Below are 27,379 nucleotides of genomic sequence, written 5' to 3'. Positions count from 1 at the left end.
GACTGGAGGATCTATCAGCCTCACCCACCCCCATAGCTGAGGTTCCCAAGTTCCCCTTCAGTGGTGGCCACAGCTCTGTCTTACCCACGTGCTTCCTGCTGGGGCTTCCTTGGCTCCTCCCAACATTCAGGGCATTTCCTTCTCTGACAGAGGGACCAGGAGCTGGCTCCAGGCCCTGCAGACCCAGACATGCTGCCACTGCTGCTGCTGCTGCCCCTGCTGTGGGGGGGTGAGTGGGCTGAGGGGTGAGGGAAGGGGATGGGGGGTGGGAATGGAGCCGCATCTGAGGCTTATGTCCCTCCAGGGTCCCTGCAGAAGGAGTATCTGTGGTTCAAGCTACAAGTGCCAGAGTTGGTGACGGTGCAGGAGGGCCTGTGTGTCCTTGTACCCTGCAAATTCTCCTACCCCCAGGATATGTCACCTTCCACTGACCCACTCTACATCTACTGGTACTACGCTTCAGACAGCATGTATCGAAGAAGTCTTGTGGCCACAAACCACCAAGGCCGAGTAGTGAAGACAGAGACCCAGGGCCGATTCCACCTCCTTGGGGACCCCAAGGCCCACAACTGCTCCCTGAGCATCAGAGATGCCAGGAAGAGTGACATAGGGACCTACATGTTCCGAGTGGAGAGAGGACAAAATATACAACATACCTACAAAGAGAAGCTGAATTTGCAGGTGACAGGTACAGCAGGGGCCCCAGGAGAGGATCCTAGGATGGGGGCACCCAGTGATTGTGCAGGGACAGGACACCCTACTCCTGGTCATGGGCCGGAGTGGTCAGAGGAGGTACAGGACCTGGGGTGAGCTCAGACCCTGAGGCACTGACCACTCTCAGGGCCACACTCTGGGTCTCCACACTCCCAGGGCCAAGACACCTCTGTGTCTCCTCCTCAGACCTGACAGAGAAACCCAACATCCACATTCTGGAACCTCTGGAGTCTGGCCGCCCCACAAACCTGACCTGCAGCCTGCCAGGATCCTGTGAGGGGGGGAGACTGCTCACCTTCTCCTGGACAGGGGATGCCCTTAACATGCTGGGCCCTAGTACTCTCCAGTCCTCGGTGCTCACCCTCATCCCAAGGCCCCAGGACCATGGCACCTACCTCACCTGTCAGGTGAACTACCAAGAGTCTCAGGTGACCACGAAGATTACCATTCTGCTTAATGTCACCTGTGAGTGTGGGTGGGATGGCTGGGTCCCTGAAAGCAGTGGGAGTGGGGTGTATGTGTGCATGTGTGTGCTAGACACACAGAGAGAGGGGGGCTGGGGGAGAGGGAGAGAAAGAGGGGGAGAGGGAAGGAGGTTGGGAGGAAGAAAAGAAGCAAGGAAGGGAGGGAGAAAAGATTGAAGGAAGGAAAGGAAGGTGGGAGGGAGAAGGAGAGAGAGAGTGAGTGCGCTAACCTTAGAAAACTTGTTCATGGATCTGAGCCTTGGGAGTCTCGGTGAAGAGTGGACAAGAAGGACAGCAGTGACCACCTTCCCTGTTTCCTTGGCTCCTTGGCTTCAGAACCAAAACTGATCCCACTCCTGCCCTCTGAAGCAGGGCCTTATCTTTCTATTCCAGATGCTCCAGAGAACCTCACCGTCAACATCTTTTTCCAAAATGGCACAGGTAGGATAGAACCTCTCCTCTCCAGGCCTGGGAACTCTGAGCAGAGGTGGGGAATGACTTGGGAAGAGCAAGGGTGAGAATCATCACCCACCCTCCACCACAGACTGCACACACACCCTATTAAAAACTGTGAGTCAGACTTTGGACCCTCCCATGCCCCCATCCCTCCTGTGGTCCAGATCTTACCACAGTCACCAAAGACCTTTTTGTTGCCAAATCCAAAGGATGATCCATGCCAATTCCATTTAACCATGACAGTGTCCTGTGATTCTCCTCCTATCCTTCCAAGCTCCATTTCCTGCTACACAAATTGAGTGTAGTTCCCAAAGCCATCTGGGGCAATGTGTTCTCTCTCTACCAAAGAGTACAGGCATGTCCCAGTGAGATATCCAGCCTTTTGTGAACATATGAGGCCCAACACTTTTGGTCAGCCTCCTTGGGCTGTAAAGGCTCCAGCCTTTGAACCCATACTGAGAAGGAGAGGCCAAAGGATCCCGGGAAGGAGGAAGGGATGGGTACTGTCAGTCTTCCTCCTTCCACAGTTCACATTCTCTCTCTCTCTTTCCATCTCTCTCTCTCTCCCTCCCTCCAACTCTCTTTCTCTTTCCATATCTCTCTCTCACTCTCTCCATCTTTCTCCATCTTTCATCTCTCCATCTTGCTGCCAAAGTCCTCAAGGTCATGGGAAACAACATATCCCTTCCCATCCTGGAGGGCCAGTCACTGCGTCTGGTCTGTCTTGCTGACAGCAACCCCCCTGCAGAGCTGAGCTGGTTCCAGAGATTCCAAGCTCTGAACACCTCCCCCATCTTCAACATGGGGGAGCTGGAGCTGCCTCAAGTAAGAATTGGAAATGAAGGAGAATTCACCTGTGGAGCTCAGAACCCCCTGGGCTCCCAGCACATCTCTCTGTGCCTCTCTGTGTTCTGTGAGTGTGAGGGTCCCTGGGGGCAGGATATCCAGGTCTTGGGTGTGAGGGGTTTCTGCTGAGCCCTCTCTTCCTTCCCCACAGACGCCCCCCAGATGCTGGGCCCCTCTTGCTCCTGGGAGGCTGAGGGTCTGCACTGCAGCTGCTCTGCCCGAGCCAGGCCGGCCCCCTCCCTGCGCTGGCGGGTTTGGGAGGGTCTGGTGGAGGGGAACAGTAGCAACGCCTCCATCATGGTCACCTCCAGCTCTGCTGGGCCCTGGGCCAACAGCTCCCTGAGCCTCCACATGGGGCTCAGCTCTGGCCTCAGGATCCACTGTGAGGCCCAGAACGACCACGGGAACCAGAGTGTCACTGTTCTGCTGTTGGCAGGTCAGGGGGTCTCTTGTTGGGGGAGGCCTAAGGGGAAAGGTGGTGGGGCTTGGTCATAAAGTCATTGCGAGGAAAGGGTGTTCCATGTCATGGCTAAGCAGCCACCTGGAGCAAGTTCTTCAAGGAGGTGAAAGGATAAGAAACTGAGTCCTTGCGTGAGTCTACTCACACCCCTCTTCTCTGCAGGGAAATCAGCGTCCAGGGCAGAAGTGGCTCTGGGAGCCCTTGGAGGTGCTGGTGCCATGGCCCTGCTCTCCCTGTGTGTGTGCCTCATTTTCTTCTGCATGTAAGTCTTGGTCCCGGGGAAGTACAGGGAAGTGTGTGGTATGGAGTGGGGAGAGAAGTCATTGAATCTTAGAGACACAGAGCTGAGGAGATCCAGGAGGGTCTTTTTGGTTTTCTGGTAACAGATTTATTGAGAAATAATTCCCATACCATACAATTAATTCCTTTAAAGTGTACATATAATTCTATGGCTTTCAGTATATTCACAGAGTTGCACAACTATCACCACAATCAATTTTAGAACTTTTTCATTAACCTCAAAAACAAAAAAAACAAAAAACCTATACCCCTTAATGGTCACCTCTTTGTGCTTCCATCCTTCAAAGCCATAGGTAACCACTAATCTACTGTCTCTATGGATTTGCCTATTCTGAACATTTCATGTAAATGAAATCACACAATATGTGGCCTTTTGTGTCTGACTTCTTTCTCTTAGCATAATGTTTTCAAGGTTCAACCACGTTGTACCATGTATCAGGGCATCATTTCTTTTTATTTCTGAGTAACATTCCATTGTATGAATATACAACATTTTGTGTATCCATTCATCTGTTGATGGACATTTGTATTGTTTTCAGTTTTTGGCTATTGTGAATAATGCTGCTATGAACACTGTGTACAAGTTTTTGTACATAAGAACGGTCTGCAGTAATGGAAATACAGTCTTTGGCTACCTTAGCGAGGAGTGTGGTCTTTCCCAAACCCTAGTCATCCAGAAGGGAGGAGCACTCATTCCATGTCAGGAAGGTCTCCCAGTCCAGCTCCAGGGCTTGGTGCTTCAGTTGTCATTTTCAGTATCTTTATAGGGAATAGGGGGCAGCTTGCCTACCTGTGCCTGAGCCAGCTCAGCTGCAATGTGCTGGTTTCTTTCCTTAGAGTAAAAGCCCGCAGGAAGCAAGCAGCCAAGAGACCAGGGGACATGGATGATGAAGACCCTGTCATGGGTACAGTCACCTGGGTGAGTGACATGGGTGTGTTTTCCTGCAAAGGGAGGGGGGCAACCTGAGCATATCCACTTGGCAAATTCAGACTGAGCTCCTCCATGTTTCTGCAAATCTTCTCCTCTTGCTGGTTTCCCATCTTCCTGTCGGCATTGTCACCTCTCTAGTCACCTGGGCAGACATCTGTGAGTTGTCCTCATTTCTGTTCTCCCTTCATCCCCCAAAACCAATGAACCACTCAGTTCCTTCCAACCTTCTTCCTACATAAAGCTAACACTGACCGTCTGCTTGCCTCCCTGTACTGACTCTAAAGTGGTTTGACCACTGACCACTAAGCTCACCTCATTTTCTCTATCTCTTATCCCTGACACTGGGTGCCAGAACCATAACTCCAAAATTACTTTACAGCCAGTCTGGAGTTTCATTGTTGCTTGCTCCCATTGCTTGGAGAATTAAGGCCACATTCCTTGGCTCAACATTTGAGTCTGTCTTGGTGGCTCTCCAGCCTGTTTCCTGCCCTGCCTGCCTCACTGGTGCACGATCACTCTGGCCTTCTCACTATCTCCATACAGACCTGCCCCCTTGTGACTCTGAGTGGATGTGTAATTCCTTCTGCCTGAAATGCCCTACCTTCTGCATTCCCACTAGACCACAACTTCACATTCTTCTAGCACCAAATTCAATATTCCCTTCTCTGTCATCTTCTTTCCTTCTGACGTTTATCCTTCCCTCTGTCTGTTTCCCCACGGCTCCATGTGCATCCCTGTCCCTGAGGGGCACATTACACAATGTCATTGCATTTACCTATTTCCTCTCATTATGCTTGTGAAATCCTCGATGATCAAGGTTGGGTCTATTTCAGCCTGTTATTGTGTCTTACTGCACTCCTGTCGAGCATATTCCCTCTCTCCTCTTATAAAATTAGGCTTGTGTTGGCCTGAATGAAATTATTCAAAATACTTGGTTCATGAGCAAGCTGTTATCACTGAAACAAGCATTGCTGACTTTTATTTAACTTACTCATTTTTTAAAAATTCATAATATGATTAGCAACTGTGAATCCATTATCCAACCTAAGGCCTAGAACTCTGATGATAACTAACATCTACCCATGTGCTGCTTCCCAGTAGCCACTTCTCTGAATCTTGTGTTGCTAGCATTATCACATATATGTATACCTAAAATATACATTAAGAAGCCCTGGTGACACAATGGTTAAAGTGCTCAGCTGCTAACTGAAAAGTTGGCAATTCAAACCCATCCAGCAACTCTGTGGGAGAAAAGACCGGGCAATCTGCTCCAGTAAAGATTACAGCCTAGAAAACTCTATGGGAGCTGTCCTACTCTGTCACATGGGGTCACTATGAGTCAAAATTGACTCTACGGAAGCTAACAACAACAACAAAATACACAGTATTTAGTTCTAATTGCTTCTGCACTTACAAATGGTATCATGCTCCGTGCACTCTTCTTGGACTTGCTTTTTGCCCTTAACCTTATCTTGTGAAGATTCACCCATGTTGTTGCCCAAAATTGTAGTTCATTCATTTTCTCCACTGTATAATATTTCATTGCATAATCAGACCACCTTATATTAATGAGCATCTGAGTTTCCGAATTTTGCTATTATGAACATCTTTATTTGTCTTACTGTATTCATTGTTGTTGCTGTTGTTACTTGCCATCGAGTTGATTCTGACTCATGGTGACCCTATGTATGTAGAGTAGAACTGCTCCATAGGGTTTTCAAGGCTGTGACCTTTCAAAAGCAGATCGGACAATTTTGAATCAGACAATCATATACTACGCTGAGAATGACAAGTCGAAGAGGAATGGTGTTGCATTCATCATCAAAAAGAACGTTTCAAGATCTATCCTGAAGTACAACACTGTCAGTGATAGGATAATATCCATACGCCTACAAGGAAGACCAGATAACACGACTATTATTCAAATTTATGTACCAACCACTAGGGCCAAAGATGAAGAAATAGAAGATTTTTATCAGCTGCTACAGTCTGAAATTGATCGAACATACAATCAAGACGCATTGATAATTACTGGTGATTGGGATGCGAAAGTTGGAAACGAAAAAGGACCAGTAGTTGGGAAATAGGGCCTTGGTGATAGAAACAATGCCGGAGATGGAATGATAGAATTTTGCAGGACCAAAGACTTCTTCATTGCAAATACCTTCTTTCACCAACATAAACTGTGACTCTACACATGGACCTCGCCAGATGGAACACACAGAAATCAAATTGACTACACCTGTGGAAAGAGATGATGGAAAAGCTCAATATCATCAGTCAGAACAAGGGCAGGGGTCGACTGTGGAACAGACTGTCAATTACTCATATGCAAGTTCAAGCTGAAACTGAAGAAAATCAGAGCAAGTCCACGAGAGCCAAAATATGACCTTGACTACATCCCACCTGAATTTAGAGACCATCTCAAGAGTAGATTTGATGCATTGAACACTAGTGACCGCAGACCAGATGATTTGTGGAATGACATCAAGGACATCATCCATGAAGAAAGCAAGAGGTCACTGAAAAGACAGAAGAGAAAGAAAAGACCAAGATGGATGTCAGAGGAGACTCTGAAACTTGCTCTTGAGCATTGAGCAGCTAAAGCAAAAGGAAGAATTGAGGAAGTAAAAGAACTGAACAGAAGATTTCAAAGGGTATCTCCAGAAGACAAAGTAAAGTATTATAATGACATGTGCAAAGAGCTGGAGATGGAAAACCAAAAGGGAAGAACACACTCAGCGTTTCTCAAGCTGAAAGAATTGAAGAAAAAATTCAAGCCTTGAGTTGCCATTGTGAAGGATTCCACGGGGAAAATATTAAATGAATCAGGAAGCATCAAAAGAAGATGGAAGGAATACACAGAGTCATCATATCAAAAAGAATTAGTCGATATTCAACCATTTCAAGAGGTGGCATATGATCAGGAACCGATGGTACTGAAGGAAGAAGTCCAAGCTGCTCTGAAGGCACTGGCGAAAAACAAGGCTCCAGGAATTGATGGAATATCAATTGAGATGTTTCAACAAACAGATGCAGTGCTGGAGGTGCTCACGCATCTATGCCAGGAAATATGGAAGACAGCTTCCTGGCCACCTGACTGGAAGAGATCCATATTTATGCCTATTCCCAAGAAAGGTGATCCAACCAAATGTGGAAATTATAGAACAATATCATTAATATCACATGTAAGCAAAATTTTACTGAAGATCATCCAAAAGCCGCTGCAGCAGTATACTGACAGGGAACTGTCAGAAATTCAGGCTGGTTTCAAAAGAGGACGTGGAACTAGGGATATCATTGCTGATGTCGATGGATCCTAGTTGAAAGCAGAGAATACTAGAAGGATGTTTGCCTGTGTTTTATTGACTATGCAAAGGGATTCGACTGTGTGGATCATAACAAACTAAGGATAACGTTGCAAAGAATGGGAATTCCAGAACACTTAATTGTGCTCGTGAGGAACCTTTACATAGATCAAGAGGCAGTTGTTCGGAGAGAACAAGGGGATGCTGATTGGTTTAAAGTCAGGAAAAGTGTGCATCGGGGTTGTATTCTTTCACCATACCTATTTAATCTGTATGCTGAACGAGAAGCTGGACTATATGAAGAAGAACGGGGCATCAGGATTGGAGGAAGACTCATTAACAACCTGCGTTATGCAGATGACACAACCTTGCTTGCTGAAAGTGAAGAGGACTTGCAGCACTTACTAGTGAAGATCAAAGACCACAGCCTTCAGTAAGGATTACGCCTCAACATAAAGAAAACGAAAATCCTTTGAATTGTGGTGTTGGCGAAGAATATTGAATATACCACGGACTGCCAAAAGAACAAACAAACCTGTCTTGGAAGAAGTGCGGCCAGAATGCTCCTTAGAGGCAAGGGTGGCGAGACTGCGTCTTACATACTTTGGACATGTTGTCAGGAGGGATCAGTCCCTGCAGAAGGACATCATGCTTGGCAGAGTACAGGGTCAGCGGAAAAGAGGAAGACCCTCAATGAGGTGGATTGACACAGTGGCTGCAATAATGAGCTCAAGCAAAACAACAATTGTAAGGATGGAGCAGCACCGGGCAGTGTTTCGTTCTGTTGTGCATACGGTCACTCTGAGTCGGAACCGACTCGACGGCACCTAACAACAACAACATATTTGATTGTATAATCAGGCCAGCTTATATCAATGAGCATTTGAGTTGTTTCCAAATTTTGCTATTATGAACATTTTTATTTGTCTTACTGTATTCATTGTTGTTGGTGTTGTTACTTGCCATCGAGTTGATTCTGACTCATGGTGACCCTATATGTATGCAGAGTAGAACTGCTCCATAGGGTTTTCAAGTCTGTGACCTTTCAAAAGCAGAATGCTAGGGCTGTCTTCCAAGGTACCTCTGGATGGGTTTGAACCGCCAACCTTTCAGCTAGTCATTGAGGGCTTAAATATTTGCACCACCCAGGGACTCTTGGTTACTACTGTAAATGCCATCTTTTTTTAAAGTGCACTTTCTGATTGCTTATCGCTGGTACATGGAAATTGAAGTATTTTTATAGTTTTTTTCCAATTAAAAAAAATCACAAATTGGTCTTGGGTGTCATTAGAATCTTCTTGTTAAAGCGACTGGAGAATTCCTAGTTCTTATGCATAAGCCAAAGGAGTGGAGTCCTGGTTGCACAGTGGCTAAGCCATGGGTGGTCCTAACCCACCAGCTATGTCTTGGGAGAAAGATGTGGTAGTCTGCTTCCATAAATATTTACAGCTTTGGAAACCCTATGAGGCAGTTCTGCCCTGTTCTACAGGGTCACTATGAGTTGGAATCAAATGACCCACTTTCTTGAATAATCCCGTTGATGGGGGAAGTAAGTACACACAGACTTCCTCTTGTAACCGAAGTCTGTGTAACGCCTTATTGTGTGTAACGTGTGATTACAGATTGAACTGTAGCCAGTTCCTTTTTATTTCCCCACCATGTGCCAACCCAGAGCTTCTCCTTTTTCTTTCCTGCATTGATGGGGTTGAATCCTCTGCTGGGTTCTTCTATGGTCCTCACAATAACTGCTTCACTTTATAGTGACACCCACCTCTTTTGGGGTGTCAACTCTCTGGGTGCTGTGAATGGTCTTTTTTCTCTCAGTAGATGCAACAAAGAGTGAAATGAAGTTCATTTTTAGTTGATCATATATCCTTCTTTCCAAGCTCTCCTATTACACCTCTCTCCCAAAGTGCCTCTGGGTGGACTCAAACCTCTAGTCTTTCAGTTAGCAGCCAAGCATGTTAACTGTTTACACCACCCAAAACCCAAATCCACTGCTGTCAAGTCAATTCCAACTCATAGTGACCCTATGGGACGGAATAGAATTGTACCATCGGGTTTCCAAGGCTGTAAATCTTTATGGAAGCAGACTGCCACGTCTTTATCCCTTGGAGCAGCTGGTGGGTTTGAATCACCTACCTTTTGGTTAGCAGCTGTGTGCTTTAACCCCTGCACCACTTAGGGACTCCTATTTCTAGTTGTTGTGTTGTGGTTGTTGGGTGACATTGAATTAATCCCGGCTTATAGCAACCCCATGTGATACAGTAGAACTGCCCCATAGGATTTTCTTGGATGTAATCTTTGTGGAAGCAGATTGCCAGGCCTTTCTTCTGAGTGGCCACTGGATAAGTTTGACCTGCCAACCTTTTAGTTAGCAGCCAAGTGTTTAACCATTTGCACTACCAGGGCTCCTTCCTATTTGTAGATAAATCTTGCTAATTATCTATTTCATAATTAGTTTCAAAGAACTAACTTTTGGGATTGTCGGGCTTCTTGTTTTATCTTTTTTTTTCTCTCTCTCATTTTATTAGCACCTTTCTTCTATTTGCTTTGGTTTATTCTGATGTTCTTGGACTAACTTGTTAAGCTGGATACTTAGGTTATTAATTGACAGCACTTGTCTTTCTTTATAAAAATATTTACGCATCAATTTCTCTGAAAATGTCACTTTCACTCCATCCTACAAATTTTGATATGTATTGTTTTAATATTATTCAGTTCTTAATATTGTTAAACCCTCATTGTGATTTCTTCTTTGAGTCTTATATTATTTGGGAATTTTTTTAACTTCCAAAACTTATGGAGCTTAAAAAAATCTTTCCATAATTAAATTCTAACTTGATTGTGTTTTGGTCAAAATACATGATTTTTATTATGTCTTTTTTAAAAAATTGTTGAGACTTGATCTGTGGTCCAATAAGTCATAAATGTTTATAAACGTTTCCTTCGTGCTAAAGAAGCAGGTAGATTTTCTATTCTTTAGATATAAAATCAGCAGGCCAGTGTGTTAATTGTATTGTTCAAATTTATATCTTTACTGATAGACTTCCTGACCTATGGAAGAGAGGTGGGTTGAAATCTTTAACTATGTATTTGTCAATTTCACTCTGTAGTTCTATAAAACATGTTTCTTATATTTCACATGTGTTTTTAAATTAGAACTGCATATTTTAGCAATAAATAATTTTTCAGTGAATTGAACATTTATCACACATAGCGATCCTCTCTATCCCTATTGATACTTTTTGTTTTAAAGTCTATTTATATCTCAAAACAGCTACACTGATTTGCTATTGGTTAGTAGACACTTTGGAGCTCTGGTGGTACACTCGTTAAGCTCTCAGCTGATAACCCAGAAGTTGGCATTTCAAACCCACCAGTTCCTCCTTGGGAGAAAGACTTGGCTATCTGCTTCCGTAAAGGTTACAACCTAGGTCTAAAAATGGCACGGTGACAGCATCTGACCTCTAACTTCACAAGGGTGAAGGAGAATTAAGATAAACAGCCTGATGCTGGTTCATATGAGACAATGGTCAGATACGCTTCCTCTTGCCAGCTTTTTTTACCAGTTCTGACAGAAGCTGTCTCTCCCACAGCACTTCTCTGTTAAGTTCGATAATTTGTAGTAATGGCCACACAGAACTCATAGACAATATGATTATGGAGTTTATTAGGGAAGTAACAGGTTACAATTCAGGTTCATGAATGCTCAGGATACAGTTTTTCCATCAGGACAGCCTCTACTCAGCTCTGCCCACAGGCAGGCTTCTCTTTGGCCCTCCGTCTGTGCCCTGCTCAGGCAAATGTTACAAAGCTCTTTTAGCTCTGCTGATAAGTGCCCCAGGGCACTCCACTCTGCCAGCAAAGGTGCTCAAAGGCACTCAGCTTAGCTCTGTGGGATGGAAAGCCTAGCTCTACCAAGTGCCTGGAGGCATCTTACTCTGCCAGCAAGCCTCCTGCCTGAAGGCACTTAGCTTTCTTGTTCTGTGGGCTGGGAAGCCCACCACACAATCTCCTGCCTGTCTCCTAATTCTGTTGCCTTTGCTGCTGCTGTTTCTCTGCTTCTGCTTCTTGTGTCTTGCCATCTTCAGCGTTACAGCTCTCTGTCTCCTGGGTCTAGAAGGGTTTCAGCACAGGGGTCCCGGGTCCAAAGGACATGCTCTACTCCTGGCTGTACTTCCTTGGTGGTGGTGAGATCCTCCTATTAGGCCTCTGGGATGGCTAGTTTTAAGCCTAGCAGAATGGCAAGTCTGACCATTCCCCTTGGTGGGCCACAGTTACCTTATTTGCACAGTCCCACACAAGCGAGTTACAAGACCGTGGCGAGAAAGGCCACATAAAAGCAATCCATTGCACCACACTTGCAAATCCTATGGGGCAGTTCTACTCTTGTCACATGGGGTAGCTATGAGTTGGAACCAACTTGATGGCACCCAACAGCAGTAGATGCCTAAGGAGCCCTGGTGGCATGAGTGATTTGTGATCAGCTGCTAACCTAAAGGTTGGTGGTTCAAACCCACCCAGCTGCTCCATTAATGAAAAGCCTGGCAATCTGCTTCCATAGAGATTATAACCAAGAAAACCCTATGGAGCTTAGTTCTACTCTGTAATACATGGGGTAACCATGAGCTGTAATGGACTCAATGGCAAACAACAAAGGCAGCAGATGCTTGGTATTTTTCCATCCTTTCTTTTTTCAAGTTTTCACACCCTGTGCTTTAGCAGTGATTTTTATAAACACTCTATAACCAGGTTTTCAAAATTTCAATTTGACAACCTCTGTCTTTTACCTATTTGTGTTTATTGTGATTATTGGTATACGTGGACTTGTTCCTACCATTTTACCTTTTACTTTCATTTGGTCTCACTTTTCCAATATTTCATTTTTCTCCTTTCTTGCTTAAAAAATCAGTATTTCTATCTTGTTATTATTAGGTACTGTTGAGTCTGTTCTGACTCATTGCGATCTATGTACAACAGAATGAAATACTGTCCAGTCCTGCACCATCCTCACAATTGTTGCTATGTTTCAGCCCATTGTTGCAGCCACTGTGTCAATCCATCTTGTTGAGGGTTGTATCAGTCATCTAGTGCTGCTATAACAGAAATACCACAAATGGATGGCTTTAACAAAGAGAAATTTATTTCTGCACAGTAAAGTAGGCTAAAAGTCCAAATTCAGGGTGTCAGCTCCAGGGGAAGGCTTTCTCTCTCTGTCAGCTCTGGAGGAAGGTCCTTGTCCTCAATCTTCCCATGGCCAGGGAGCTTCTCAGGTACAGGGACCCCAGGTCCAAAGGACATGCTCTGCTCCTGCTTTCTTGGTGGTATGACATCCCCCCTCTCTGCTAGCTTCCTTTTCCTTTAATCTCTTGAGAGATAAAAGGCGGTGTAGGCCACACACCAGGGAAGCTCCCTTTACATTGGATCAGGGATGTGACCTGGTAAGGGTGTTACAATCCTACTTTAATCTTCTTTAACATAAAATCACAATCACAAAATGGAGGATAACCACAAGATATTGGGAATCATGGCCTAACCAAGTTGATACACACATTTTTTGGGGGGACATAATTCAGTCCATGACAAGGGTCTTTCTCTTTTTTGCTGACCCTCTACTTTACCAAGCATGATGTCCTTCTCCAGGGGTTGGTCCTTCCTAATAGCATGTCCAAAGTATGTGAGACACAGTCTCCCCACCCTTGCTTCTAAGGAGCACTTTGGCAGTATTTCACCCAAGACAGATTTGTTAGTTCTTCTGGAAGTCCACGGCATATTCAATATTCTTCGCCTACAACATAATTTAAATGCATCAGTTCTTCTTCAGTCTTTCTAGTTCATTGTCCACGTTTCACAAGCATATGTGGTGATTGAAAATACCATGGCTTGGATCAAGCACACCTTAGTCCTCAAGGTGACATCTTTGCTTTTTAACACTTTAAAGAGGTCTTTTGTAGTAGATTTGCCCAATGCAATATGTCGTTTGATTTCTTGACCACTGCTTCCATGGGTGTTGATTGTGGATCCAAGTAAAATGAAATCCTTGACAAGCTCAATCTTTTCTCTGTTTATCGTGATGTTGCTTGTTGGCCCAGTTGTTAGGATTTTTGTTTTCTTTATGTTAAGATGCAATCCATACTGAAGGCTGTAGTCTTTGATCTTCATCAGTAATGCTTCAAGTCCTCTTCACTTTGAGCAAACAAGGTTGTATCATCTGCATATTGAAATTTGTTAATGAGTGTTCCTCCAATCCTGATGCCGCATTTCTTTATACAGTCCAGCTTCTCAGATTACTTGCTCAGCGTACAAATTGAATAGGTATGGTGAAAGGATACAACCTTGACACACCTTTTCTGATTTTAAACCATACAGTATCCCCTTGGTCTGTTTGAACAACTGTCTCTTGGTCTATTTACAGGTTCCTCATGAGCACAATTAAGTGTTCTGGAATTCCCATTCTTTGCAGTGTTATCCATAATTTGTTATGATCCACAGAGTCAAATGCCTTTGCACAGTCAATAAAATACAGGTAAACATCTTTCTGTTATTCTCTGCTTTCAGCCAGGATCCATCTGACATCAGCAAGGATATCCCTGATTCCACATCCTCTTCTGAATCCGGCTTGAATTCCTGGCAGTTCCCCATTGATGTACTGCTGCAACCGTTTTTTAATTATCTTCAGCAAAATTTCACTTGCATGTGATATTAATGATATTGTTCAATAATTTCTGTATCCTGTTGGATGATCTTTCTTTGGAATAGGCATGAATATGGATCTCTTCCAGTTGGTTGGCCAGGTAGCTGTCTTCCAAATTTCTTGGCTTAGATGAATGAGTGCTTCCTGTGTTGCATCCATTTGTTGAAGCATCTCAATTGGTATTCTGTCTGTTCCTGAAGCCTTGTTTTTTGTCAATGCCTTCAGTTCAGATTGGACTTCTTCCTTCAGTAATATTGATTCTTGATCATATGCTACCTCCTGAAATGGTTGAATGTCGACCAATTCTTTTTGATACAGTGTCTCTGTGTATTCCTACCATCTTCTTTTGATGCTTCAGTTTTTTGCCCAAAAACCAAACCCATTGCCATCGAGTTGATTTTACTCATAGTGACCCTATAGGACAGAGTAGAACTGCCTCATAGGGTTTCCAAGGAGTGGCTGGTGGATCAACCTACCAACCTTTTTGGTTAGCAGCCAACCGCTTGAACACTGCACCACCAGGGCTCCTCTTTGCCCATAGAATCCTTCAATATTGCAACTCGAGGCTTGAATTTTTCCTTCAGTTCTTTCAGCTTGAGAAATGCAGAACATGCTCTTCCCTTTTGGTTTTTTTAACTCCAGTTCTCTATCTTACACCTAACAAAATGGAAGTTTCTTGTGCTTTTATGACTCATTTGTACTAAAAAAAAAAAAAACCCAGTGCCACCGAGTTGATTCCAACTCATAGCAACCCTATAGGACAGAGTAGAACTATCACATACAGTTTCCAAGGAGCGCCTGGTGAATTCGACCTGCTGACCTTTTGGTTAGCAGCTGTAGCTCTTAGCCACTATGCCACCAGGGATTCCCCATTTGTACTGGGTACAATTAAATATGATTAGTATGCCCCCCATAAGATCTAATCAATGGTAGTATTACATATTTTTAAATGAAAGAGTGAATATTTGAGTCTGCAGGAAATGTGCGTGGGAAAAAAAAAAGAGCGAATAAAAGAAAGCCCAACTTCCCCTTGGAGACCATGCTCTAACTCTCTTTTCTTCTTCTTACTCAGAGTTGCAGGCAAAAGCCCTGGCCAGACAGTCCCCTTAACCAAGTACCCCCCTCTGGGGATACACTTCCCTCAAGCGAGGAGCAGGATCTCCACTACGCCTCCCTCAGCTTTCACGGAATGAAACCGCAGGAGTCTAAGGACCAGGAGGCCACCAGCACCACCGAGTACACAGAGATCTAAACAAGCAAATGAGGACTCACTCAGAGCTCAGTCCTGGCCTAAAGAATCATGGTCTGTCTGGGGAAAGGAGAAGTCAGGGACTAATTGATGAAAAATGGAAAGTCCTGTGACAATATTAACATAACTAGTGTATGAGGACATCGCGGTTGTTAAAGTGGAAGGTCAGCAAAGGCAAGAGAGGCCCTCAACGAGATAAGAAAGCAATACACATTTTTTGAAACAAATAAAAGAGAGAGTTCATACCCTATAGATAATTAAAAGATAATTTTAAAATTCCTGATAATAATAACAGGTAAGTCCACAGGGAGATGTGTTTTACATTTTCCGGTATCTACATATTACACCTCAGTATAAAGAAAACAAAAATCCTCACAACTGGACCAATAAGCAACATCATGATAAACAGAGAAAATACTGAAGTTGTCAAGGGTTTCATTTCACAATCAATGCCCACGGAAGCAGCAGTCAAGAAATCAAATGAAGTATTACATCGGGCAAATCCACTCAAAAGACCTCTTTAAAATGTTAAAAGCAAAGGTGTCACCTTGAGGACTAAGGTGCACCTGACCCAAGCCACAGTATTTTCAATTACCACGTATGCACATGAAAGCTGCACAATGAATATGAAACACCAAAGAAGAATGGACACATTTAAATTATGGTGTTGGTGAAGAATATTGAATATACCATGGAAGAATGAACAAATTTGTCTTGGAAGAAGTACACTCAGAATGTTCCTTGGAAGAGAGGATGGCAAGAATTCAATGCATAACAGTGATTGTGAGGACTGAGTGGGACAAGGTATAGAAATGCACAATCTGGCATGCAGGGAGCTTCAGTGAACATCCATCTCTTTGCTAATCCCTTATCTGAGGGGAGATCCAGGCATGGACTTGCTACACAAAGTGTAGTCCAAGGACCAGCAACATTAGCATCACCTGGAGCTTCAGCAAATACCTTGTCCATCTCTGTCCCTTAGCCAGGATAGCACAACAAGTTCAAAAGAATGATCCTTAGGCCAACAAAAGGAATAAAAGAAAAAGCAGAGATGAGCCCAGCCTACTCTGACCCCTTCTTTCCAAGAGAAACTCAGCCTTTCTACAGCCCCTCTGACTAGGTGTCCTGCTGGCCTATGCCTGTGAATTTGAGATTTGCAGCTGAGTTGGAGAGTCCCTGGGTGTCCCAAAGGGTAGTTGAATGGTTGGCAATTTGAACTCACCCGGAAGCACCTCAAAAGACAGTCCTGGAGATCTGCTTCTGAAAGGCCACAACCTTGAAGATCCTATGGAGCAGTTCTACTCTACAACACATGAGGTCGCCATGAGTCAGGATCGACTGTATGGCCACTGATAGCAAATCGAGTTGAGTTTACTGAACTCAGAGCCGGGCTGTGCTCCAGCACCACGGACAGCGTCAACCCAGCTGTGAGGGTCTCCCCAGGTCTAACCTCTGGATGGAGCGCCCCCTGGGGCAGAGTCCTGCTCTGTCTCAAATGCAAAGGGTAGAAGACCGGAGGACTTGTGCTGTTCAGGGGGCATCCAAGGTCTTCTTCGAGGCTCCCCCTGTAAGCCTGCACCTGTATCTTAGGCAAGAGGGGACTTAGTTTCAGACAGACAAGGCATTTCTCACAGGCCTCTGGTTTTTTTGCCCCTCAGAGCTGTCTCCACCCTTGCCCATTCCAGAAAACCTTGTATGTGGATCAGACTCCTCCCCTCAGTTTCTTGTATGCTGAAATTTCATTTTTGCTTTTAATCCATTCCTGTACTATCATGGAGTTCTGGATATCAGAGAACATGATTTTTGGTTCTTTTCTGTGCCTGGCTATACATGCCATGTCCTGAGTCAGCACAAATGAAGGAATAAAGTATCAAGAGGCTGGTTGAGGAGGTAGCTTTGAAGCTGATGGGTTGCAGAAATAAATTCTAAGTTATCCTGCACACGAAGGGTAAGTACTCAGATTGGAAAAGAAGCCTATGACCTCAGTGGACCACAAGATAGAGTTGTCATGAGAAGTAGAGCAGACCAGATCAGGCAAAGTAAAGGAAAGGTGGTGGTGGGGTAAGGAGAGAGAGATTCGCAAGATAACCTAAAGAGAGGAGGTCTTGTGGGGGCTGAATGAACTGTTCAAAAGTTAGGGCTTACGGGAAATCCAAGAAGTGGCTGAGAGTTATGTCCCCTCCTGAACCCACACTGACACTGGAAATCCAAAAATATCACACCGAACCTGCAGTTGAAGTTGGGCCCCAGTTCTCAGTTCCAGCCTCTGACCATAAGGCCGACCCCCAAACCCCTTGGAAATGAATTCAAGTTCAGCCATCCCTTCTTGTGTAACCAGGTCTGGGCTAAGGACCAGAACAGAGAGAAACCACAACTCTATTCATTTCCTGGGGGGTGAGGGATAGAAAGTTGTGGGGAATGAGATGGGAGGGGCCGTCCTGACAGGTTATCACTAGGCCTGGGTTAGCCTTTCACTTTCCTGGTAGTTGTTTAGATGAAGGGGAGGGTGTTATGGATGGAATTGTGTCCCCCTCAAAACATGTTATAAATCCTAACCCCTAATCATGTGGACAGGGGGCCCTGGTGGTGCAATGGTCAAGAGCTCAGCTGCTAACCAAAAGGTTGGCAGTTCAAATCCAGCAGCCGCTCCTTGGAAGCCCTATGGGACAAGTTCTACTCTGTCCTGTAGGGTCACTATGAGTCAGAATTGACTCAACAGCAATGGGCTTGGTTTATACATGTGGATAATAATTCCATCTGAGAATAAGGTTTGTGTTATGTTAATGAGGTTGTATCAGTAGAGGGTGTGTCTTAAGTCAGTCACTTTTGAGATAGAAGGAGCAGCTCATCCACAGAGAAGGAAAGGCAAATGGGGGGGGGAACGGTGGGTGGGGAGGAAGATACAGGCTACACAAAACTTGCTAAGGAACCAAGGAACAGAAGCTGAAAAGAGACAGGGACCTTTCCCCAGAGCTCACAGAGAAAGAAATCTTTCCCCTGGAGCTGGTGCCCTGAATTTGGAATTCTAGCCTCATAAACTGTCAGGAAATAAATTTCTGTGTGTTAAAGCCACTCACTTGTGGTATTTCTGTTATAGCAGCACTAGGAAACTAAGACAGAATCGAAGCTCCTAATAGAAGAGTTTGGGGCAGCTCAAGGCAGAATGAGTCTGTCTGCTCCTCCCCAGGCCACCCTGATCTCAAGACGCTGATGATGCCAAGGGGTCACAGACCAGCCCCTCCCAACCCAAGATACTGCTGCTGCCCCTTCTGTGAGTGTGTAAGGGCAAGAGGGCTGCCTGGTCTGGGGTGGGGGTGGTGGGGGTGGTGCCAGGAAAGCCAGGGAAGGCTTCTAGGAAGACCTTGGAGGATTTGAGCAGGATGGGAGAGGGAGGGCGTCACTGACAAGGAAGCAGCCGAGCAAGAGCTTGGAGGTGGGATTGAGAAAACCAAGTCTCCCAAAGGGTCAAAGGGGAAGCTTCTGGGCCTCACAGCTTCCTGGAACAACAGAGCAGCAACCCTGAAACCCAGAGCCCCCTGGCGGCCAAACTTTAACATGACCAACCAAGGCTTGTTAGGTGTCATCCCACTCATAGGGACCCTACCTGTAACAGAATGAAATGTTACCCGGTCCTTTGCCATCCTCACAATTGTTGGTATGTTTGAGCCCATTGTTACAGCCACTGTGTCAGTCTATCTCATTAAAGGTCTTCCTCTTTTTTGCTGGCCCTTTACCAAGCAAGGTAAAAAAAAAAATTTATTGAACACTTTATTACCAGTTGTTTGATACTTTGTTGGGAGGTTTTGTCTATTTCTAGAAGAGGAAATGGAAGATCAGAGAGGTCACTGACCCAGGCTCACCAGTTCAGTCTCCAGAGCCCAAGGTCAGGGGAGCCAGCTGCTCCCCACCTCACAAGAGACACCAGGAGAGCCAGGGGGGTGTGGGAGAGAGCAGGGATGGAGTGGGGGTAATGCCAGTCTCAGAGCTCTAGAGTCAGGCAGACTCTAACTGGCCTCTCTCCAGCTGAGTGACCTTGGGCCGGTTACTGCACCTGTCTATGCCATATTTTACTCACTGCAGCTGCAGCCAATAAGGATGAAAAGTGATGGTGTGTGGGAAGAGCTCAACTCAGCACCTGCTGGCTGAGAAGCTTTTGAGAAGCCGCCTCAGGGTGATTACTGTACATGGGGGGGGGGGGGGTGGCCACTAACTCAGGTGATTTTGCTAATCCCACTTCATGCAAATAAGACACACCAGGCACACGGAAGTGCTCAAGAAGAATGAGAACCATTGTGAGCACCTGGAACCCAGCAGAGGCACTAGGCAAGCAGCTCCCTAGTCCCCACTCACCCAGGAATCCAAGGATGTTTAACCCCCTCCTCTCTCAGACCCAGAGCCTGGTGGCACAGTGGTTAAGAGCTCAGCTGCTAACCAAAAGCTCAGCAATTCTATTCCACCGGCTGCTCCTTGGAAACCCTATGGGGTAGTTCTACCCTGTCCTATGGCGTCGCTATGAATCGGAATCAACTAGGTGGCATTGGGTTTGGTTTGGGTTTCCCCGGACAACCAGGCGTCTGGGTCCCCAGCTCCTATAGAGTTACACTATCAACACGGAAATCTGGCAAAGGAAACTCGAGTTTGCAGTGTTCACAGGCGGCCCTCGCCTTCCTAAGCGTGGGGATCCCTGCCAGAGCACACCAGGCACTAGAAGGCAGGGAGGACCGCGGAGGGAGGGGGCCGGGGTCCGGCCCGTGGCAACCCCTGCGGCCTTTGCAGATGGCCAGGCGCAGCCGGCCGCGGTCCAGCCCGTCAAGCAGCGCGCAGGCCTGGCAGAGCTGGCGGCTGGCCAGCCCCCCGCAGCGGGGGCAGGCACCGGGCGGTGCGGGTTGCGCGGTGGGTGCCAGCGTCAAGTGCTCAGCCGAGTGCACGAGGTCCAGCACCACTGACGACCACACCACCTCCAGGGGCTTGGGCAGGTCTCGAGCGTGGCCGCGGAAGGCCTCGGGCGCGTTCACACACTCCTCGGAGTAGTAGTTCAGGCGGTGGAAGTGCGCGTACAGCACCACCTCCTTCTCCGAGGCGAGCTGCAGAGGGCTGCAGCGGGGTAGCGCGGCCCCCTCGCCGGGCGAGCCCAGGTGCCGCCGCCCCCCAGCCGCCCAGTGTCGCCCCGCAGGAAGTTCATGAGCACGGTCTCTGCCATGTCGTCGGCGTTGTGGCCTACGGGGAGAGACCGGAGCGCGTGAGGTGGGTGCGGGAGGAGGCGGCTGCTGGTCAAAGAGAGACCCCCCGGCACCATGAGGAGGCCAGACACAGAGATGGGGAGCAGGTGGCGGTGGGGGGCACCGGTCAGGGAGATCCGTGGACACCGTGGGACAACCAGGACAGAGATAGGGAACAGGTGAGAGGCACAGAGGGGGAGAGCAGCCCATGGAGACCCCCCTAGCACTGTGGGGCAGCCAAGTGGAGGCTGAATGTGGGCTCGGCTAGAAATGAGAGGCGGGCACACACACAGCCAACTTGCGGGTGCCCTCATCCTGCTGCCCTGTGCTAGATGCCCTTTGGTGTAGGGAGTAGAGGTGCTTTATGCTGCAAATATCATTTCAGGCTCAGTTCAAACTATAGTTCCAACTATGCAGAAGGCACAATGGTCTTTAATGGAGAGTCTCAAGAAGGTTCTAAGTGCCGTGAGAATGTGGATCACGGTGTTTTAAAAGACCAGGGAGAAAATTAGTGAATACCTACAAACCCAAACGAAAACTCATTGCCCTCAAGTCGATGCCGACTTGTAGCGCCCCTATAGGACAGAGTAGAACTGCCCATGGGTTTTCAAGGCGGTAAAAAAAAATTTTTTTAATCTTCACCGAAGCAGACTGCCACATTTCTCTCCTGCGGAGCAGCTAGTGGTTTCAAACTACTGACCTTTCAGTTAGCAGCCGAGCACTTAACCACTGCGCCACCAGGGCTCCGTATTTACACACCAATCACCATAAATTTAAGCTAAATCGACAGTTACTCTGAATTTTCTCATTTTGTACTTGAGCCTACGTAGTAAGACACTGGTCTTCTTACAGCTTCTCAAATTGGCCATCCACCCTCTCTTTGGGGCCTTGGCACAGCTGTTGCCTCTGCCCAGGATGCCCTCTCCCCCAACCTCCTATTCATTCTTCATGTAGTTACCCACTCAGCCTTCAAGTGTGAGCTCCAACACTGAGGAAAGGTGTCTTTAATCTCCACCTTTCTCCCTTCACTGTATGCTTCTGCTGTAAGCTCACAAAGTCTGTGTCATTTCCCTTCGTGGCACTTATTGTCATCAAGTTGATTCCAACTCATGGCGATCCTATGTGTGCAGAGTAGAGCTGTGCTCCATAGAGTTTTCAATGGCTGTGACCTTTCAGAAGCAGACTGACAGGTCTATCTTTTGAGGAGCCTCTGGGTGTGTTCGAATCACCAACCTTTTGGCTAGTAGTTGAATGTATGTGAGAACTGAGCAAGAGCAGAGATTGCATCTGTCTTGTGCACCATTATAAGAACATTTATATACAGGCAATCCCTGGGTTCCGAATGTCTGACTTGCAGACAACTAGCAACTTGTACTTAAGAATGGGCTGCCATAAGGCCTATTATATTAAAATTTTGAGTTAAATACAATAGTTGTGATTGTGATGCTCATGAAAACACTGTGTGGTTTGAAAGTGTTTCTCAAGTATTTTATAGGCATAGAAAAGTAAAATACATACTACATACAGAACCTTATGTACCCATTCCAACTTACCTACAAATTTGTTCGTAATCTGGGGACTGCCTGTAGTGTTTCTTGTTCTTCAGACTCTAAGTGCTTTATACATGATAATCCACCGACCTCTCAACAATCTAGGAGCTCGAGATTAATATCCCCATTTTAAAGAAAAGGTAACTGAGGCACAGAGAGCTTAGGTAATTTGCTCTAAGCCTCACAGCTTGTATGTGGTACGAAGTGTTGCTACTGTGTGCCCTTGAGTCGCTTCCAATTCATAGTGACCCTATAGGACAGAGCTGAATTGCCTCATAGGGTTTCCAATGAGTTGGAATTGACTTAATGGCAAATAACAATCTTTATGGGAGCAGATCGCCAGATATTTTCTCCTCTGGAACCAGTGGGTGGGTGCACACCAGAGCACTACTGGTATGTTGTTGTTGTTAGGTGCCGTCGAGTCAGTTCCGACTCATAGCAACCCTATGCACAACAGAACGAAACACTGCCTGGTCCTGCGCCATCCTTACAATCGTTGTTATGCTTGAGCTCATTGTTGCAGCCACTGTGTCAATCCACCTCATTGAGGGTCTTCCTCTTTTCCACTGACCCTGTACTCTGCCAAGCATCATGTCCTTGTCCAGGGACTGATCCCTCCTGACAACATGTCCAAAGTTTGCAAGACACAGCCTTGCCATCCTTGCTTCTAAGGAGAATTCTGGTTGTACTTCCTCTAAGACAAATTTGTCCGTTCTTTTGGCAGTCCATGGTGTATTCAATATTCTTTGCCAACACCACAATTCAAAGGCGTCAATTCTTCTTCAGTCTTCCTTATTCATTGTCCAGCTTTCACATGCAGATAATGTGATTAAAAATACCATGGCTTGGGTCAGGCGCAACTTAGTCTTCAAGGTGACATCTTTGCTCTTCAACACTTTAAAGAGGTCCTTTGCTGCAAATCTACCCAAATGCAATGCATCTTTTGATTTCTTAACTGCTATTTCCATGGCTGTTGATTGTGGATCCAAGTAAAATGAAATCCTTGACAACTTCAATCTTTTCTCCGTTTATCATGATGTCGCTCATTGGTCCAGTTGTGAGGATTTTTGTTTTCCTTATGTTGTGAGGTGCAATCCACACTGAAGGCTGTGGTCTTTGATCTTCATTAGTAAGTGCCTCAAGTCCTCTTCACTTTCAGCAAGCAGGGTTGTGTCATCTGCATAACACAGGTTGTTAATGAGTCTTCCTCCAATCTTGATGCCTTGTTCTTCTTCATATAGTCCAGCTTCTTGTATTTTCTCAGCATACAGATTGAATAGGTATGGTGAAAGAATACAACCCTGATGCACACTTTTCCTGACTTTAAACCAATCAGCATCCCCCTGTTCTGTCCAAACAACTGCCTCTTGATTTATGTAAAGGTTCCTCATGAGCACAATTAAGTGTTCTGGAAATCCCATTCTTCCCAGTGTTATCCATAGTTTGTTATGAACCACACAGTCAAATGCCTTTGCATAGTCAATAAAACACAGGTAAACATCCTTCTGGTATTCTCTGCTTTCAGCTAGGATCCATCTGACATCAGCAATGATATCCCTGGTTCCACGTCCTCTTCTGAAACCGGCCTGAGTTTCTGTCAGTTCCCTGTCGATATACTGCTGTAGCCATTTTTGAATGATCTTCAGCAGAATTTTGCTTGCGTGTGATATTAATGATATTGTTCTATAATTCCCACATTCGGGTGGATCACCTTTCTTGGGAATAGGCATAAATATGGATCTCTTCCAATCAGTTGACCAGGAAGCTGTCTTCCATATTTCTTGGCATATACGAGTGAGCACCTCCAGCGCTGCATCTGTTTGTTGAAACATCTCAATTAATATTCCATCAATTCCTGGATCCTTGTTTTTCACCAATGCCTTCAGAGCAGCTTGGACTTCTTCCTTCAGTACCATCGGTTCCTGATCAACTACTGGTATATCAGGGTATAAAACCAAAACCGGTTGCCATCAAGTAGATTCTGACTCTTAGAGACCCTATAGGACAGAGGAGAACTGTCTCACAGGGCTTCCAAGGCTGTAGTCTTTACTGAAGCACACTGCCACATCTTCCTCCCATGGAGCAGCTGGTGGGCTCAAACCGCCTGCCTTTTGCTTAGCAGCCAAGCACTTTAACCACTGCCGCCCGGGCTCCTTATATGAGAGTATATTAGCGTCGAAATAAGAAAGAGCACAGAGAAAAAGCTGATCAAAAAAAAAAAAGAGTTAAGAGACACAGTTGCATTTCTGACTGGAAATGGCTTCTGAAGGGAGGCAGCCCTCACACCCCTCCCTTTATGAAAGGAGACACAAAGAACATCTTTTGCAGGATGCAGAGAACCACATCCCCAGTCCCTAGAGAGCAGCCTTTCTATCAGTATGCGTGTACCAAGATGAGGATAGTGACATTCAAAAGCTTGCAACGCCTGCCCCACCCCATCGCAGGGATGGGCACACCCTACGCCCATAAACATTTAGGGGGTTCCAACCCCATACTGGCCCAGATGTATAACCCTGGCTTCTTATTGGGCTCCTCCCCTTAGGATGCCCAGGGTTTCTTTTACCACTTGTTGGGCATGCACTCAACTCCCCTCCAATAAGCCAACCCCGTATGCATCCCAACCCCCTTACTGTGCCAGGCCCCTCCCCATATATGAATCCTATTTCCCCCCACCCCACCCCGCCCTCCTGCTTGCGCATGCGCTCACCTGTCACGATGCGCGTGGCTCCCAGGAAACGCGCGCCTTCCTCCAGTGCCCGGCGCTTTAGCACCCCGCAGAAGGTGCAACAGGCGCGGCTTCGGCTCGACCCTGCCGTACTGCGCGCAACGCGTCCATGGGCCAGCCCCCGAGGAGCTCCCACCGCTCCGCTTGGCGCCGTACGGCCGCCAGGGCCGCGTCCCGGTAGCCGCCAATGCCCTAGTCCACCGCCACGAGGCGCAGCGATACGTCCAGGCGCGGCGCGAGCTCCCACAGCACGTGTGCCAGCACCGTGGAGTCCTTGCCGCCCGAGGCGCCCACGGCCACCACGGCCCCGGGGTCAGCAGGCGGCCTGCCAACACCGTGTGCAGCACCTCGGCCTCAAAGGCGGCGCAGAAGCAGGCGCCACACAGCGCTTGTGTGGAATGCGGGTGGCGGTGGGTGGCAAGTGGCACACGGCGGAGCTGGCATCGCCGGGGTCCCCAAGGACTGGGAGGGTTCCGCTTCTCCTGGACAGGGAGAGGAGAGGCAAGTAACACTTGGATTCCGGATTTTGGGTTCGCCATCTCCGGAGAGTCTGCCCAGATAGCGCCCCTGGCTTAAGTAGACCCTGGAGAGGTGGGTGTGGGAGGAGCAGACTTCTGGAGATAGGAAGGGTTATACGTCCACCTTATACCCAGCTTCTCCACAGGACTAGAAATAGTGACTTTGGACTCGTCTCTCTACTCCCTGGATCTAAAGCCAACCAGTACTGGGGTCCACCTCTTGAGGTCATCAGATCAAGTGCCACCCCTGCTAGAAAACCAGCTTGGCTCCCCTCTCTAAGACCTTGGGCGTTTGAGGCCCTGCATGGTCTGGCCCCACCCAGACCATTTGGGTAGACTTCCAGCAGGTCTTCCAGCACTTCACAGCTTTGCCCAGCTGTTGCCATTGCCTGGAACACTGCTCCCCACATTGGGCAAGCCTGACTCTTATTAACCTTCAAGTCTCAGCTTAGACTCTTGATTCATTCAGCAAATAATCCACTGAGACACCTCCTCTCTAGGCACTGTGGACATAGCAGTGAGCTAGACAGGAAAGGTTGCAGCCCTCAGGGCACTAATATTCTAGTGGAGGAGCGAAACCATGATAAGTAAATAACCAAGATTGTTTCCAAATATGAGGAATAATATGAAGGAATTATCCCAGGTGACATGACTGGCGGCTCAACAAATAAGCGCTCAGCTGCTAACGGGTACACTGGTGGTTCTAACCCACCAAGGGGCTCCCCATGGGAGAAAGACCTGGCTATCTGCTCCTGTTAAAACTTACACGCTAGAAAACTCTATGGGGCAGTTCTACTGTCACATGGGGTCACAAAGGTAGAGAAACTGTAGGGCTTGGAACTGGTTATATTTTGGTTTGACTCCCTGCTGAGAATTTGCACTTCACATAATCACCTGGGGATCTTAAATTTTAACAAGACCTTGTTAAAATGTAGATTCTGATTCAGTACATCTGGGGTGCAAAAGCAAATCCCAGCAGGGGATCAAACTAAAAATAACCTCTTTGAAGTCCTCAAAGACCAGGGAGGAGCTGCTGTAATGATGTAAATCAAAATCAAACCTGTTGCTATTGAATCAATTCCAACTCATGGTGCCCTTATGTGGTACAAAGTAGAACTGCCCCATAGGCTTTTCTTGGCTGTAATCTTTAAGGAAACAGATCGCCAGGGCTTTCTTCTGCAGCCCCGCTGAGTGGGCTCAAATGGCCAACCTTTAGGTTAGCTGTTGTTAGGTGCCCTTGAGTCGCTTCCGACTCATAGCGACTCTACAGGACAAAGTAGAACTGCCCCATAGGGTTTCCAAGGAGCCACTGGTGGATTTGAACTGCCGAGCTTTGGTTAGCAGCCGAGCTCTTAACCACTATGCCACCAGGGCTCCAATAAAACTCACTCTGGTGGGATTCCAACCCATGACCTTTGAATTGCTCTTTTCATCACTAGAAGTCCAATGTGCTATCCGCTGCACCACAGAACCACTTAAAAACATTTTGTTTATACATACCCAGTGCCTTCAAGTCGATTCCAATTCATAGCGACTCTATAGGGCAGAACAGAACTGCCCCATAGGGTTTCCAAGGAGCAGCTGGTCGATTCGAACTGCCAACCTTCTGGTTAGCAGACCAGCTCTTAACCACTATGCCACCAGAGCTCCTGTCTGTGCCAGCCAGGGACCTTGGAATGAACCAGGTGAACAATAAATGGTGGCTTGGACTAGAGTGGGGAGCCCTGGTGGCACTGTCTTATAGGGTTGCTGTGAGTCGAAATCAACTCCAGGGCAAAGATTTTTTTGTGAACCAGAGTGGAGGTGGTGAGAAGTGGTGGGATTTGGATATATTCTGCATGTAGAGCCGATGAGGCTCACAAAGACTTGGGGGAGGGATGTGGATGAGCAAAACAGAAGATGCAGGACAACTTCAGGTTTTGGCCAGAACATCTGGAAGGAT

At 46.6% G+C, this 27,379-nt stretch overlaps 1 protein-coding gene and 1 pseudogene across 8 annotated transcripts; one reads left to right on the top strand and one right to left on the bottom strand.

Annotated features, from left to right (window-relative positions):
* Window positions 1-99: 99 nt before the first annotated feature.
* On the top strand, window positions 100-15,663 carry LOC100668897 (sialic acid-binding Ig-like lectin 5). 8 transcript variants are annotated; one of them, XR_010323380.1, is made up of 10 exons: window positions 100-229; window positions 305-688; window positions 871-1,179; window positions 1,548-1,619; window positions 2,290-2,547; window positions 2,632-2,916; window positions 3,103-3,202; window positions 4,078-4,159; window positions 14,041-14,276; window positions 15,249-15,359. XR_010323380.1 is itself a non-coding variant. In XM_023543340.2 (9 exons), the coding sequence occupies exons 1-9, from the start codon at window positions 190-192 to the stop codon at window positions 15,426-15,428; spliced, it is 1,710 nt and encodes a 569-aa protein (XP_023399108.1). In that variant the 5' UTR covers window positions 100-189; the 3' UTR covers window positions 15,429-15,663. The 8 variants fall into 8 exon arrangements, 7 of the variants coding, with proteins under 7 accessions (XP_023399108.1, XP_064150190.1, XP_010584858.1 ...); XM_023543340.2 differs by lacking the exon at window positions 14,041-14,276 and having other exon boundaries at window positions 15,249-15,663; XM_064294120.1 differs by lacking the exons at window positions 14,041-14,276; window positions 15,249-15,359 and adding an exon at window positions 13,898-13,991.
* A 4,351-nt stretch (window positions 15,664-20,014) lies between these two features.
* LOC135232680 (cytoplasmic tRNA 2-thiolation protein 1-like) lies at window positions 20,015-27,140 on the bottom strand (annotated as a pseudogene).
* Between the last annotated feature and the right edge of the window lie 239 nt (window positions 27,141-27,379).

This window comes from Loxodonta africana, chromosome 11 (assembly GCF_030014295.1).
Source record: "Loxodonta africana isolate mLoxAfr1 chromosome 11, mLoxAfr1.hap2, whole genome shotgun sequence".
NCBI lineage: Eukaryota > Metazoa > Chordata > Mammalia > Proboscidea > Elephantidae > Loxodonta > Loxodonta africana.
Note: the sequence above shows the minus strand (reverse complement) of the source record. Positions and strands in the feature narration are given on the sequence as shown.